Genomic DNA, 14,885 nt, shown 5'->3' with positions numbered 1-14,885 from the left:
TTCTATTCAAATCTAGACTTCTTAACATCTATAATAATTAACACCAATGAAGATTTTATTGTTGTTAAACGGCAATTTTCCTTAGAAACCACAAAAATATGGGCTAATTTTCGTTTTTGCAATGCGCGTTCACACAAGTGGCTTGCGGGTTCGCGTAAGCATGACCACGTGAGTCTGCTAGCCAATAGAAACCGCTTCTTCCATGCGCGCGGAACTTGATTCCGGAAGTACACAGTTCATTTTTATGTTGCGCTTAAGTTATCGAGAAAAGTCGTCAGAAATCCCCAAATTGATAAATTGCTTGGTTAATAAGGAACATTACTGAGCTGAAGATGTCCGCTGGCCCCGAGTCTACACATGTAACATCGCTCGGAAAGGGTGACACTCTGCATCAACAGGGTAAGAAAGTAAATACAAACTTTTCTAACGTTAGCTGCTCCTTAAACTGTCAATTTACTGTAATAAAATGCCAATATTGTAGCTTGAAGCCACTTTTTTTTTTACATAAGAGACGAATTTACACCCATATTACTTATTCATGTCCTAAAACAACAGTAATTATTAACCGTTATAAGTCAATGTAACGTTAGTCTGCCTAGGCTGAACGTAACAGAAGCTGTAGTAGGTAGTCTAAGTTTGAGTTTTGTACTGTTTTCAATGTCCTGACAGTGATTTGATGTGACTATTAATTATAAGTTTTCTGTATTTCCTGTCCTCTCACCAGTTCTGGCCTCCTTCCCTCTGTGTGACATCACAGAGGAGGATTTGACCCAGAACCCTCAGTTCTGTAAGCTGCTGGCCACCCTGGCACAACATGTGGACCAAAGTGGACTCACTGTCCCACTGAAGACAGAGCTGGACAAGGTATCAGCAGGCACTGGGGGACAAAACCTTCAGTAATGTTACCTGCCACATTTGCTAACAGAGATACACGATGCAGTTTGACCAAACAGCCAGTGGTGGAATGTCATTAAGTGCATTTACTCAAGTTTACTTAAGTATCAATCTCAAGTACTTGCACTTTTCATGAGTATTTTATTCTCATTACACTTCATACTTCTACTACATTACATTTCAGAGGAAAATATTGTAATTTTAACATCACTACATTTATCTGATAGCTTCACTTATCCCCAAAAAATAAGATTTTTGCATGAAAATCACAAAAGGAGTTTGTAAAATGTGACGTTTTATTTTTTATTTAATTACCCAATGGTTTACAAAGGTACAGCTGCAATGATTAGTTGATTACTCAATCTGTCAATTCACAGAGAAGTATTAATAAACATTTAAGTCAAAAATAATTTTTACAAACACAACAACAAACACAATAGTTTGGATTGTTTTTTTTCTTTTCTATGTTTTAAATGCTTTTGAGTTTGTTTTTAAAAAAAAAAAAAAAAAAGAAAAGATGTGTCCTACCTGTTAAAAAAAATCTAATTTGAGGTCTGAGGTGTTTTTTTTTTTTTTTTTTTTTTTTTTAAATACTTTTGATTTTCTTAAAAAACAAGCTTTTTCTGCATTGGGAACTTTTGTACTACTACTACTTATGTACTTTTACTTAAGTGCCATTTTTAAGCAGGATTTTTACTTGTAACACAGTATTTTCACAGGATGGTATTAGTCCTTGTGTGTAAGTAAAGGATCTTAACCATTCTCCCACTACAGCAAACAGCTATGCTGGATTTGCCACATTATGAAGGGAAGTCATTCATATATTTACATAGTAAAAGGTCTATGACTTACCGACCTCTACTGGTAACTAGTAAGAATTACAGTCACAGAGATGAAACCTGTCTCACCCTGCACAGCGCTGAGTTTGTGTGAGCTTTTGTTATTCTGTGAGCACTTACAGAAGCTTTATTCCAGGCTGAGCAGAAGCTGCAGAGCCAGAGGCGTCACTGGCTGCACTCAGAGAGCCTCCACAAAGGACTGCAGGAGATGATCCAGGAGCACTGTATCAGGAAGCACCACGCCACTGTACCCCCTGACCAGAACATGGTACTTTTATCTTTATTTTGACAGTCCACTAATGGACAGACAGCTGTCCAGGGTTCCTGTGGATCCCTGAAAAGTCTTAAAAGGCATTAAATTCACAAGTTTATAAATAAGGCCTTAATTGGTATTAAAATGTCAATCAATCTTTCATCGGTCCTAAAAATGCAAAGACATTGGAAGAAGGATATTAATATATATTTTTTCTAATGTTGCGTTGTAAAATCTCACAATAATTGGTTATATCTATTTTAAAAAAATATTTAATGTAACTTTGCACTGACTTTTAGCGCATGGCAAATCATTATAGACGAACCAACAACACCAATCATTATTTAAAATGAAATATAATAATAATAATATGAAAAACGAACATGCTTCTTTCAAGGAATGAATAATTATGATTACATTTGTTCACTGTTTGCCATGTGTTTCACTTTCGTGTTTATGTTGAAGTAAACATTCGGGGAAAATGATCCCTGTCCCAAAGTAATTGATGTCAGTTCATGTTGTTTTTCGTTTTATTTGAGTTATTTTAAAAAATACCCAAAAAAGTCTTAAATTTTATTCCGAGTGGGTTTAAAAAAATCTTTAAGGGGCTGCAAGTAAATCAAAGACAATATATTTTATCATCTACAAATTAAAGCTAAAGGTTATAGTTTGAAATGTACCCTGTAATATATGCAAAATACGCTGTAATATTATATTTGCACATTGTTTGTTCAGATATGTTTACCAAAGTTATAAACAATCTCTGATTTTCTGTGTGTGGTGTGTGTGTGTAGTTCTATGACACGATGGAGAGGTGTCTGTTGGTGGCTCAGTGTATCAGACAGCTGGACCCAAGCAACACTACAAACCAGCAGCAGCCCTCAATTCTGGGTCTCAACCCCCAACAGTTGATGGAGCTCACGCCATTAGAGAAGGTGAGTCATAAAAAACAGCGATACTAGAAATGTGGGAAAATCCTAGAAATGTCTCAAAATCCTAGAAATGTCCTAAAATCATAGACATGTCAAAATCATAGAAATATGCTGAATTAAATCCTAAAAACAAGTATGAGGCTGCTGCGACTTGCCCATGGCTCCTTTTATTTGCAGAAGGGCGTAAACCTAAGTTGAGCATCCCTGGCCTACATACTTGATATTACAACAAAAAGTACAAAAACAGACATCCTAAGGAAGCTGACCATCACTAGAAATACTTCTGTAAGAAATGTAGCTTGTTTACCAGCTATGCTGTGTTCACCTTCACCAGAATGTTCAAAGAATGAAGCAAAGTCTTCCCAGAGAGCTGGAGAAACATCTGAAGAAAAAGTGCCTGAGCCTGCTCTCCTACTATCAACCTGAGTGGGGTGCAGTATTTTTTTTTTTCTACCATTGAGTATTCTCTTTCACTGCCTTTATATCACACCACTGTTCTGACATGAATGCTGTTTCGTAATGTCTTGCAGAAAACGAGAGTGAGGGTCTGAAGAACAGCAAGTTGTCTCATCTATCAGCTCAGCTGGACAAAGACAAGAAAAGAGCAGAGAGTCTGAAGGAGACCTGCCAGGAAAACACACTCCTCCTGCAAAGACAGACTCAACTCTACCTCTCTGTGAGTGTTCTTTCAATTACAAGTTGTTCACTAAAACCAAGTACTCTGTGTTCTTTATGTTTTTGTAATATTAGCACATACTGTACATAGTGTTTATGTATGTAGTACAACACCGATTCCAAAAAATGTTGAGCCACTGTGTAAAATTAAAACAAAAACAGAATGCAATGATTTACAAATCTCTTTTGACCTATAATGAATACAATCCAAAGACAAGAGATTTAGTGTAATTCTTTTACATTCTTGTTTGTTGTCCAACAGTGCAGTGTCTCTGTTGTTGTATTTTGTGCTTTGCAATGGGAGTCAAGTCTGGACTGCAGGCAGGCCAGTCTAGTACCTGCACTAATTTACTACGAAGCCACGCTGTTGTAACGTGCAGAATGGGTCTCTGTGTCTTGCTGGAATACGCAGGGATGTCCCTGAAAAAGACATCGCCTGGATGGCAGCATATGATTCTTTAAAACCTGTATCTACCTGTGGACTTTTCAGACCACAGCACACTTTTCCACTTTGTCCATCTCAGATGAGTTCGGGCTCAGAGAAGTCAACAATGTTTCTGGATGCCGTTGATATCTGGCTCTCACTTTGCATGTTAGAGTCTGAACTTGTATTTGTAGATACAGCGATGAACTGTGTTGACCAACAGTGTTTTTATAATGTATTCCCAAGCCAATGTAATAATATCCTTTATACAGATTCTGTGAATCTTTTGATTATATTTTGGATTGAAGACAGTGAAATCCAACTTTGTTGCAACTCTGTGTTTGAGGATCATGATCATTTAAAGAATAAAATATTTAAAATGTTCATGTGTGTACAAGCCATAAATGTAGTCTGTTTCGTTTGTAATGTTAACAAACTGTTTTTTTCTTCTGATTTACTTGTTTCCAGGAACTGATCAAGTGTATTCAGCTTCTCCAGTCCTTCATCTTGGACCACAGGCTGAGAGTCCAGACTGATTTGGACAGGAAGAAGTTGGACTACTTGGAGGGAAAATGTGGATTAGTCCTACAGAAGATCAAGTAAGAACTTTTATTTCTTTGTCTGATTAAATATATTTTAATGCTTTACTGTAGCCCTTATCCAGAGAGTCTTAAACAATCACTTTGACATAAGTTTCAGATTTAAAAAAAAAAAAGTTTTACTCTTCTTCTTTCAAAGGACTGAGATGGTGGAAATTCAGTTGGACACGTACACTCCGGACTCAATATCTGCTCATAGAAAAATAAGGCAAGACATTTTTTGTCCATTTCTTACTCCCCAATATCAGGCTTTTTGAAAGTTAATATAAAAAAACACATTCTGGTTGATACTTCTCTTAAAAGCTAACAATCTTTTTGTTGTCTCATTTTCAGAGAGAAGCTGGAATCGGAGCTGAAGGCCTGTCAGGTGGAGAAGCAGTCTGTTGAGTTAAAGTTGGCCTCCTTTGAGATCCTGGGCAAAGAGTTTGAGGCCTTGGCTGAGGAGTACTGCAGATTACGACAGGAGATAGAAATGAAACACTGGGCTCTGAAGGAGTTTACCCAGTACAAGGACAAGTGAAGATCATGTCTGTTGCTGGGACATCGGCCAGCCGTTCCCTTTTCATAGTGTGTCATTGCTCACATTGACATGCTGGCTTTTGGATTCATGACAAAGACAGCTCCTAACTTAACAATGCTATTTAATTAACTTCAGTAAATTCAGATTTCTTAAAATACTCAAGCGTCTTCAGCATGTCACCATGGTAAGCAGCCTTTCTGCCTTTTTTAGACTTCAAGGTGTTCAGTATTCATTACTCTTTTAATAAGATGCAGTTAACACTAAGCTTTAACTGTCTTGTGTGTGACTGCATGGACACCTAATTGCTTTCTGTATTCGCTTAAGGAAGTGAGAATCTTTACAGTCATACTGATAATGCAAAGTACTGTGGCCCTTGAATTGGTTTCCTAGTTGCATCTGCAGGGTAGGTCAATCTAACACCACCTGAAATAGAATTTTGAAGTTTTGTGAAAGTTGAATTCTCATTTAACACCTTACTTATGGTAGCATTACACAAAAAATATGCCAAAAGTTGTGAGAGTTTCTATGTATGTCTATGTCTTCTTCTATGTATTCTACTAAAACTTGAAATTGCATCTTCCGCTGAAAATGCACGTGAATGCCTACAGCAGAAATGGATTCAAATGCATGACTGATAATGCACAGATATGAAACAAGTGGCAGAAATGGAGGCTGAACTGCATTACCAAAAAACAAAAACACAGCTGAAATACATTGCTAAGAAAAGCTGGATGCTAAACTGTAAAACCGTCAGAGGTGGAAGCTGAAATTATCTGACAAGGCTGAAAGAAGAAATGCTTCATACATAGTCATAAAGAATTTTTAAAAAATCACACATAATACACAAAATACACACATAAGGGTCCTTTAATATTAATGAGCACTCTCACTGAAAAAGATTTGGTTCTCAGTAGTGTGAATGCTGAATCAACATCGACAAAATAATATATTATCACCAGGAGTCTGCATGGGAATTTCTCTATATATATATTTATAAAACATATTTTCTGATTTTACTACAGTTGTGTAATGCGAATAATGTATACAAGACTTGTCTAAACATGTCTTGTCAGTGGCATTTCATAATCATAATCATACAAGTATCACAAAAAAAATAATTTCAAGAAATTTTACAACATCATTTTTATTTGTTATGTAGCCTACTGTAAAAGTAAAGTTGATATATATTTTCTACTGACTGAATGTACTGACAGACTTTTTTGACATCTTAGATGTAGTATAGATACAAGTAGCCATTGATGGACTACATAACAGGTTATCTGGGCACAAGCTCAGGGGCCCCGAAGTGTTAGGGGGGCCCCCATAGCCTTCACTTGCAAAATGACCCCCAAATTAGCGCATACCAACCAGGAAGAGACTCAAAATTACCACTAAGAGGTAAAAAGGAACTGCACAGACACATGAAATAATTACAAAAATAAACAAAACAACCATGAGAAGACACAAAGTAGCTGTGTTCAAATATGTTCCCTACTATGGATATAGTGCACACACTGCATAGTGTGTTCTCCACATACCAACTTTACTAAAATACATCCACGGTACATACGATGTACCCTACATCTAACTACCGTAAACCACAATGCAATGCGGAAAATGGGAAATGGGAAAAAAATTCCAACGTAGTGTCTGAAATCTAGTTTGTTATTGCCTATAAAGTGCAGTATTTAATACACACTACACAGTGAATAGTGAGTGAGTGAATGAGGGGACAGTTTGGAACACAGCTAATGACTACAAAGCAACAGGAGAGACAAATAAATATGTCAAGGAGGCACAGAATAATGGGCACAGAGACACAAAACCACAAAGAAAAGCAGCCTCCCACAGAGTCTGTGGCTGTGTTCGAAACTGTGTCCTGCATGCTAAAGCTGAACTCAGTATGCAGTATGCACTACATACTACATACTGTTTTTGACAGTAGTATGCAGTATAGTTGTTTAGTTCGATCCGTTTTAGAGTATGCTGAGCCAGGCATGGCTGGTTTTCGGTTTTGGAAAGCTGAAGCAAACAATAGCAAAAGCGCTACTGTGTAGCATCTATTTACGGTTTGAAATACAGTAAACAAGTGATATATAGACAATAGTGATGAAGGCTTACCTTTGAGATGAATAACGCCTTTGTAAGGACTGGAAGTGACTAGATGTACCACTGTTACGTTTGCATTACTGCCGAGTTTCCCCAGTATTAATTAAGCTTTGCTTGGGACACGCACTATTATCCTCTTTATTCTGCAAAAATCACACGGGTGCCCTTTTAAACTTTCTGATTTTATCTTCATGTGAAAGCCGAAGCTGGTTTGGTGGTATCATGAACCATAGCCCCTTTACAGTAGCCAAATATTTTTAATAAAATACATTAAAATTAAAATGTATACATTAAAATAAAAGATAAAAATATGATTTTTGCAAGGCCTAATAATCTGATGGCTTAGGTCTTCCCAGCTGTGTGATGGCTGGGCTCCAGCCATGGGTGGCACAACAAGAATTGCACTCTCTGCCATTGTTCTCTTGGACTGATAAACATTGGTGCAGTTCATTGTGGGAAACAGTAAGCAAGGCAGACTGGTCCGATGCACACTGAGGATTTTCTCCAAATCAGTATGATATCTGGGTATTTCTGGCATACTGTGGATTTCGCTTTTGTTTGCGTACTGCATACTACATTTTGAACCAACTTAGTACATACTGCTAGTATAGTAGGCGGTTTCGAACATAGCCTGCGTGCTTTATTCAAGTAGAAGGGGTAGTGGGGCCCTTTGCATGTCGATGCCCAGAGGCCAATTGTCTCATGATCTGCCCATGCAAATAACCTGAATTCACGTGACAAAAGATTAATACATCAAAGTAGATATAAAACTAGTGTGAGAGTAGAAACAAACTTAATGAATATAAAGAAGTCAAGAAATAACGTTTACACAAATGTAGCTACTCTATTTAAACGATTGAAAGGCCAAAGCTAACTTTTTTATAAATTAATAACAACGAGCTGTTCCATAGTGAAAAGCCTTTCCCACAGCAAACCCTCCTCCTTCGTACCTTTATCCAATCACAGTCCGTACTTGTTGATAGACACGTCTCTCTACCAATCAGATTCCTACTTGCCCGCTTATCGTCAGCCGGATATCCACTGAGTCATTATCAGAGGAGTTTCGGCTTAGCTGTGGCGCCGACCTAAAGCTGTGAGTAGTTACCGTCGTTTTTAATGCTTATTTCTATTCTTTTTTTTTTTTTTTATTGTCGCGGTATTTTTTACAAGTTTTAAGACGTAACTGCATTCAATATAAACTGTTAAACCGAAGTGTATTTAGTCCGCTCACACCATACAAAATGGCTAACAGCTAGCGTTAGCTTGCTAGTAGCAGTCGTTGAAATGAAACGGGCCTGACTAGCAGCTCTCTGACCAGGAAGTGAAAACGCGAAAACTTACTCGACTCCAGTTTACTTCAAAAGTCAGCAATATCCAAAGTCGTGCAGTTTTTTTAGTCAAATTAAAAGTTAAAGCTTACTAAGGTGGAAGGAAAACACACTACTTATTTACAGTGATGAAAATTGTTCCGCTCTGGTGGCCCTTAGCCTCCAGCCGTCTCAGTTACACGCTTTCTATATCCTGACAATGACGTTATGGATTCACCATTTGCTCTCTCACTGCTTACTTTCTGCTCCTAACCTTACATGGCGCCTTGTGTTGTCTCTGCTCCTCTTTAGAGAAGTACACTGGAGTAACAATGGTGAAGATCTTCATTGGTAACCTGTCTGAGCACACTGAGAAGGAAGACGTCGAAGCCCTGTTTACCAAATATGGCACAGTGACAGAATGCGCCAAATTCAAAAATTATGCTTTTGTCCATATGGAGGACCGCAAGATGGCCAACAAAGCCATCCGCGAGCTCCACCTCCACAAGCTGAATGGTAGGCCCATCAATGTGGAGCGCAGCAGAGGGAAGAACCAGGGCCCTGTGAAGCTCCACATAGCCAATGTAGAACAGGGCTCTGACGAGGAGCTCCGTGCCCTGTTTGAAGAGTACGGCACAGTCAGAGAGTGTGCCATCGTCAAGAACTTTGCCTTTGTCCACATGGACAATGCTGATGAGGCCATGGATGCCATAAAGGGCCTGGATAACTCAGACTTCCAGGGTAAGTGCATTTGATAATCTACGAATGAAAGAATTGGAAATTTTGGGGGTGTTCATTCAGTTCGTGCTGTGCCTTTTTAGATTTGAGGGACAATGATTTTTCTTTCTCTCAGGAAAGCGCATACATGTTCAAATATCAAAAAGCAGACCCAGAGGGGCACCCGAGGAGGAGGACTATCCACCTCCGCCAGGCAGAGGATATTATCCTCCTCGCTACCCAGGGGACAGGCCTGAGCCTCCTTACAGAGGCCGCATGGCTGCTTACGGTCCTCCTCCGCCTCCACCTCCTCCGCCCCCTCCTCCGAGACGAGCAGGGTATCCCGACCGTGGCTATGGCGAGCAAGACCCCTACAGCACAGTTGATTACTATGAGAGATACAGAGCCCGTCCTTATGGTGCATCGCCCTATGATGACAGACGCACCGGCGCTATCCCCCCTCCTCCACCTCCTCCCACGGCACTGGTTAGAGACCGCCTTGCAATGGGGGATCCGTACGAGCGCCATGCGCTCCCGCCGCCTCCTGCACCAGCCTACGGTGCCAGGGACCGAAGCCCCATCAGACGAGCCCCTCTTCCGCCTGCTCCGCCAGCTGGTAACGGGTACTCCTATGAGCGCTCCCGGCTCTCCCCAGCGTCCAGGGCTCCAATGTATGCAGCTCCCCGCCCCAGGGATTCCTTCGCAGAGAGGGCGCTGCCACCACCACCCCGATACGCAGGCTATTAGAGTGTAATTTAAGGTGAGAACAGAGAGGTGAGACGGAACGTGACATGATAAATCACATTGATAAGACGTACTTGAGAAAACTTAAATATGTACCGACATAAGAGAAGAATGCGTAAGTGGAGGTTGAATCATGCTTTAAACCATCACCATCAGCCAGAGATCTTAACTCCAGCAGATCTAGTCCAGCCAGGAGATCACTATAGAACTAAACTTTGCTGATAGAAACTTAAAATATTGCTGCTTTAACATCAAAATCAAAAAGTCTTGCGCGAATCCTGAGTAAAACGCGCTCCTTGACATGTGTGGTGTGCTCTCTTTCCAGGTTTAGAATATGACAAGATCGGCGTCGTCTGCTGATGTACGTGGCGCTATACACCCCCTCGTCTATGGCGGATTGCGTTGCGTTCACCTGAGACTTACTGGAAGATACTGTTTTGCAGACAGCCCCGTATTAAAACCATATGATTCCATGTCTACAGTTCACGTATTCTTCTGAGCTGTTCATGCCTTTTCTGTTCCTCTGCTTGTTTTATTGTTTAAATCCTTCAAATGTTTTACACAATACGATGCTGGCTTAGGTGCTTAGTCTATTTCAGTGTGCCGCAGTACTGTTAAATGGCCAAACTCACCATGGTCTTCAATCTTTTTCAATGGATCTGCCCTCTGAGGACATTATTTCATAACAAGGGAAGTCATTTAAATGAATATATCTAGTCTTTGTAAACAGGCTGAGGTTGTTGGTTTAACACAGTGCTCATCGAAATAAGTTTTAAAAAAAAACCCATCAAAACAACAGTTTAGAGGGGCTTTAATATGAGACGTGGTGTGTCAGGTTGTACCGTCAGATTTGCGACACATATTAGCATGACAAGTCAAAAGTTCCAGTGTGGTTTTGGTCTTTTTACGCTTTGTGTTATCTTTTCTTGCGAAAATAGAATCTATAGCACCAATATGTATGATTTTATTTACTTAACGACTTTCTTTTCATTTGAAGGCTTTTTAATAAACAAATCAAACCAAAAACGGCGTTTTAACTGTCAAATTCTTCCTCGCAGGATAGGCCTAATGACTCTGTTCACCGGACCAAATGTAGTCGAATTTAGTCAGTACTACTCAGGCGATTAACTCCTAACACGCTTGTTAAACTCTGCACAGCTGTGAGACTTATCAGCTTGACACATAGGTAGGGGATGTGTTCTTGGCCCTGTTCAATTCCGGGGAAAATTCTGAAAAATGTGTGAGACGTTAGGTCTTTGTTTGCGGAGGAAGACTCGATCGGCTTTTCATTGAAATCTTGTGTTGATGCCTGTTCACCTGAGCAACTTGGCTTGCGATGCAAAGTAAGAAACTTTTGAGCACCTGTATATTGACAACTTGATGGAGGTTAAAATGATTTTTACTTCTGTAGAATGCTTGTATGCAAAGTTAAACATTTACGCCTACAATACACGAGAAGACTTAAAAAATACTATTACAGGGACTAAAGTCTGATGGCCTTTCACATCTTAAGACAATGTGACTTAATTGCGCACTTTAAGAGTTTGTAAAGACGGGATCTTGTAGTGTCCCATTTGCAAGACTGCAACTAAGCCTCCTTCCCTCTGCTCAAAAAAACCCACTAACACCCTCTAATGTATGCATTTTTAATGTTATGAGAAAGGCGACAATCAGCGAGATGCGATGACGCGCCGTCACTTACTGTCTGTCTCTGCCCCAGCAGCGCTTAAACATCAATCTAAATTAGTCCACACCGAGTTTAAAAGAGACTGAATAAGTAATACATAAATAGAAGTAACCACTGTAAAGTTTCAGACCTCTGTCCACATTACTTTACAACAGTTCACCTGGCCCCCGGGCTTACATCGAACATGACACACCAAAACAACCCAAACACACTCTCACAATACTCGTCTGCTGCGGAGCTGTGCACAAAGCTCAACTTTACTAGCAATGGGAAAGCAGTCGATAGCCTTTTGTAAGCTGGTTTGCCGCGTTATTTTTGGTGGAAAAAGGTTCTAGATTCCTGTGATTATTTTTCATCCTACTCCTGGAGGAGACTATTACGCCAAACTTCCTTTAGAAAATGTGACATGTTAACAATTAATAACATGTCCACAAAAACACATGCAACTCGAGAACATGAGATAAACGGCGTCATATGTCAACAGCATTCTTGTCATTTCGGCATCAATGTAATCCACAAAAAAAATTGTTTACATGCAAACTTTCCATTTTTGATTTTGTTACCTCAACTGTAGCAGCCTCAGTCAGTTGGTGATTTTTTCTTTTTTCTTTTTTTTTTTTTGTATAAGTTCTTGGATTTCGCACTGACAAAAGTGCTGGTTGTTAAATCAGATAAACACCTCGTTCAACTTGACTCTTGCGCACTCAACAACTCGCGGAGGCCCCTCCATGTTTACTCTCGACCCGATTCGCTGCTTCCTGTTTGGTGCTGAAGAGAGCGTTGCCATTGGTTGTTGATGTTCACATCATTGAACTTAAAGATTTGCATGAGCCGAGACTAAAAACTTGCGATAATATTTGATAAATGTTAATATTACCAAACTTTACTTTTACGGAATGTCAAGGTGAAAAAAGATTTAAGACAGCAGTTTTATGACACCCTTACAGTAAACAATCCAGATCACGGGAGCGTCCACCGACTGAGGTAAAACCATAATTTCACTCTGACGTTGAAATTTGCAATTTGCCCGTGACAATAAAAGGTTGGTGTAAGTCCGGATGACAAAAAAAATGAGATTTTGATTCTGACTTTCCCTCTAAAACCACTGGAGTCAATATGGCTAATAAATCTGTAACTTTTCACAAACCAAGGAGTGATTTAAGAAAAAAAAAGTGGCTAAACCAGCTGTAACCTGTTGCTGCGATGCCCACTGCTTACTTTATGTCGAGGAAATTAGTAGTTTTTCGTGGAAGTTACCGATTCACTGAGCTTTGCGATGACCCGTGTTTTTGTCATTGTGCGACAACTGTTCTCAATTTACATTCTTCATTTCTCTATCATTAAGTTCACACCATATATTAGTCACCCTTTACATTATTGTCGTTATATTTTAACTTTATGTATTTGTATCAAAAATTGCATGCAGTCTTGGTATTCTTAGTATTTGTGCTCTTTGTAGGTTGTTAGACTATGCAGGAGATGCCAGCTCATGGTAAGTCAGCCTGGGAAGATGTGCAGCATCCAGGAGAAAAGAGGTAGGTGTCATCTCACCGCAAAACACACTTTACTAATGCAATAGATAATCTCCTGCCTCCTCCTCGTGTTTTTGCATTCATGCTACAGTATTCTCATACTCTAGCAAGAGCTATGACATATGTGATCATTGATAAGAAATGGGATCACTGACTCTGTCTGTTGTCCACAGGCCTGTCGCTGCACTGGTGGCTTTAATGGCTCTCGAAGTGAAGTCACAGGTTTCTGTGGTCTTGGAACGTTACAAGCTGGGATCATCAGACGTTCCTGCAGTTAAAGGTAAAGCAGTGTAAGTTCACTATGAAGTCCAAAACCAGGGTGCAGGTCATTAAACTATGTCTTAAATTCAGGGTTTAGGCATATGGGACGCACACACCTGGTGAGCTAGAAGTCGCCCCCAATATTTTAAATATTACGCCTTGAAAGTCATTCGTTTCACACCTTGATTCCACCAGCAGCGTGCTTTGCTCCATCCTCTACGCAGCTCTATATCCCTCCGGGAGCATTTCAAATGAGGAGTTGAGCTTTCAGCTGGCTGATACTGTTAATGAGATTGTGTTTATTTTGACTTCTTCCCTTGATTTTTATGGACATTCTCCCTAGATTTTGTAGTCATTTTATCTAGATTTTTTTGTCATTTTTTCCTTTATTTTTTGTCATTTTTCCTTAATTTTTTTGCTCATTTTTCCTTGTTTTTTTTTTGTCTTTTTTTCTTAATTTTAGAGGTCATTTTTTCATTGATATATTTGGTCGTTTTTCCTTGATTTCCTTGACTTTTGTGATTCTACCATGGCTGAGCAGGCCACATAATTAAACACTTTCCTATTCTGTTTAAATTCTGTTTATTGATGTTTTTTGACCCATTTTGTTGTGCTGTAGCCTTAAGTCCAACCAGGAACAAAGCACATAAAAGAATTATGGCTGTGTTTCAGTCAAAAAAAAATATTCATCCTAATATTTATACAGATCAGTATAAAAACAATCCAATTTAACATGGAATAGATTGAAAATGTGTGGCTCAGCCATGGTAGAATAACAAATATCAAGGGAAAATGACAAAATATGTGCAATCTCAGCAAGTCTGCAGCATCAGCTCCACCTAAGTAATGCTCACAGATGCTCCTGGTACGATATAGAGCCGCGTGGTGGACGGAGCATAACACTGCCACAGATGTGATGTCATTGACACACTGCTGGTGGAATCAAGGGGTTAGATTTGAATTTGTGAGGTCTTAATTCCCACAGACTCCTCAGCACCCTGATACCCGTATACACCCTGATATCAGACTTGTGTATTTTATGAGCTTTGATTGAGGTGTCGTCTGTTTTACAGGAAGTGGATCGGCTCCTTCAGGGACAGTTTGGTCCATCGGTTGGTGACGTGGAGTCGATGTGCAGTCCTCAGAAAACCTTCGCTGTGGCATCCTTGATCTCTGCAGCCGACCTTTGGCACACAGCTGTTATCTTTTTATTAATTCAATTATTCATTCCAGAGATAGCTTCGTGTAAATAAGCACTGAAAGCTATTTATAGATATATATTTTTTATTTTTAAGTATTAATGATATATTTTTGAACATTTTAAAAAATATTTTTACTTTTGTAAAGTTGTAAAGTGATCAATCTGAATAGATAAACACATTTTTCTCAAAC

General features: G+C 39.4%; 2 protein-coding genes across 5 annotated transcripts; both read left to right on the top strand.

Moving 5' to 3' along the window:
• The first annotated feature begins 230 nt into the window (after positions 1-230).
• Positions 231-5,400, top strand: haus4 (HAUS augmin-like complex, subunit 4). Its single transcript, XM_042512463.1, has 9 exons — positions 231-399; positions 725-864; positions 1,870-2,001; positions 2,781-2,921; positions 3,253-3,349; positions 3,449-3,594; positions 4,486-4,616; positions 4,756-4,824; positions 4,950-5,400. Exons 1-9 carry the CDS (start codon positions 333-335, stop codon positions 5,134-5,136), a joined length of 1,110 nt encoding a protein of 369 aa, XP_042368397.1. The 5' UTR covers positions 231-332; the 3' UTR covers positions 5,137-5,400.
• Positions 5,401-8,272: 2,872 nt separating this feature from the next.
• On the top strand, positions 8,273-14,740 carry LOC121962054 (RNA-binding protein 4B-like). Of its 4 annotated transcripts, XR_006107107.1 has the most exons (6): positions 8,273-8,338; positions 8,865-9,293; positions 9,406-10,029; positions 13,160-13,235; positions 13,406-13,512; positions 14,567-14,738. XR_006107107.1 is itself a non-coding variant. In XM_042512244.1 (4 exons), exons 2-3 carry the CDS (start codon positions 8,885-8,887, stop codon positions 10,014-10,016), a joined length of 1,020 nt encoding a protein of 339 aa, XP_042368178.1. In that variant the 5' UTR covers positions 8,273-8,338; positions 8,865-8,884; the 3' UTR covers positions 10,017-10,029; positions 13,160-13,661. The 4 variants fall into 4 exon arrangements, 2 of the variants coding, with proteins under 2 accessions (XP_042368178.1, XP_042368177.1); XR_006107106.1 differs by having other exon boundaries at positions 13,160-13,512; positions 14,567-14,740; XM_042512244.1 differs by lacking the exon at positions 14,567-14,738 and having other exon boundaries at positions 13,160-13,661.
• Positions 14,741-14,885: the final 145 nt, after the last annotated feature.

This window comes from Plectropomus leopardus, chromosome 23 (genome assembly GCF_008729295.1).
Source record: "Plectropomus leopardus isolate mb chromosome 23, YSFRI_Pleo_2.0, whole genome shotgun sequence".
Classification (NCBI taxonomy): Eukaryota; Metazoa; Chordata; class Actinopteri; order Perciformes; family Serranidae; genus Plectropomus; species Plectropomus leopardus.
The sequence above is the reverse complement of the archived record's forward strand: the minus strand, read 5'-3'. Positions and strand labels throughout refer to the sequence as shown.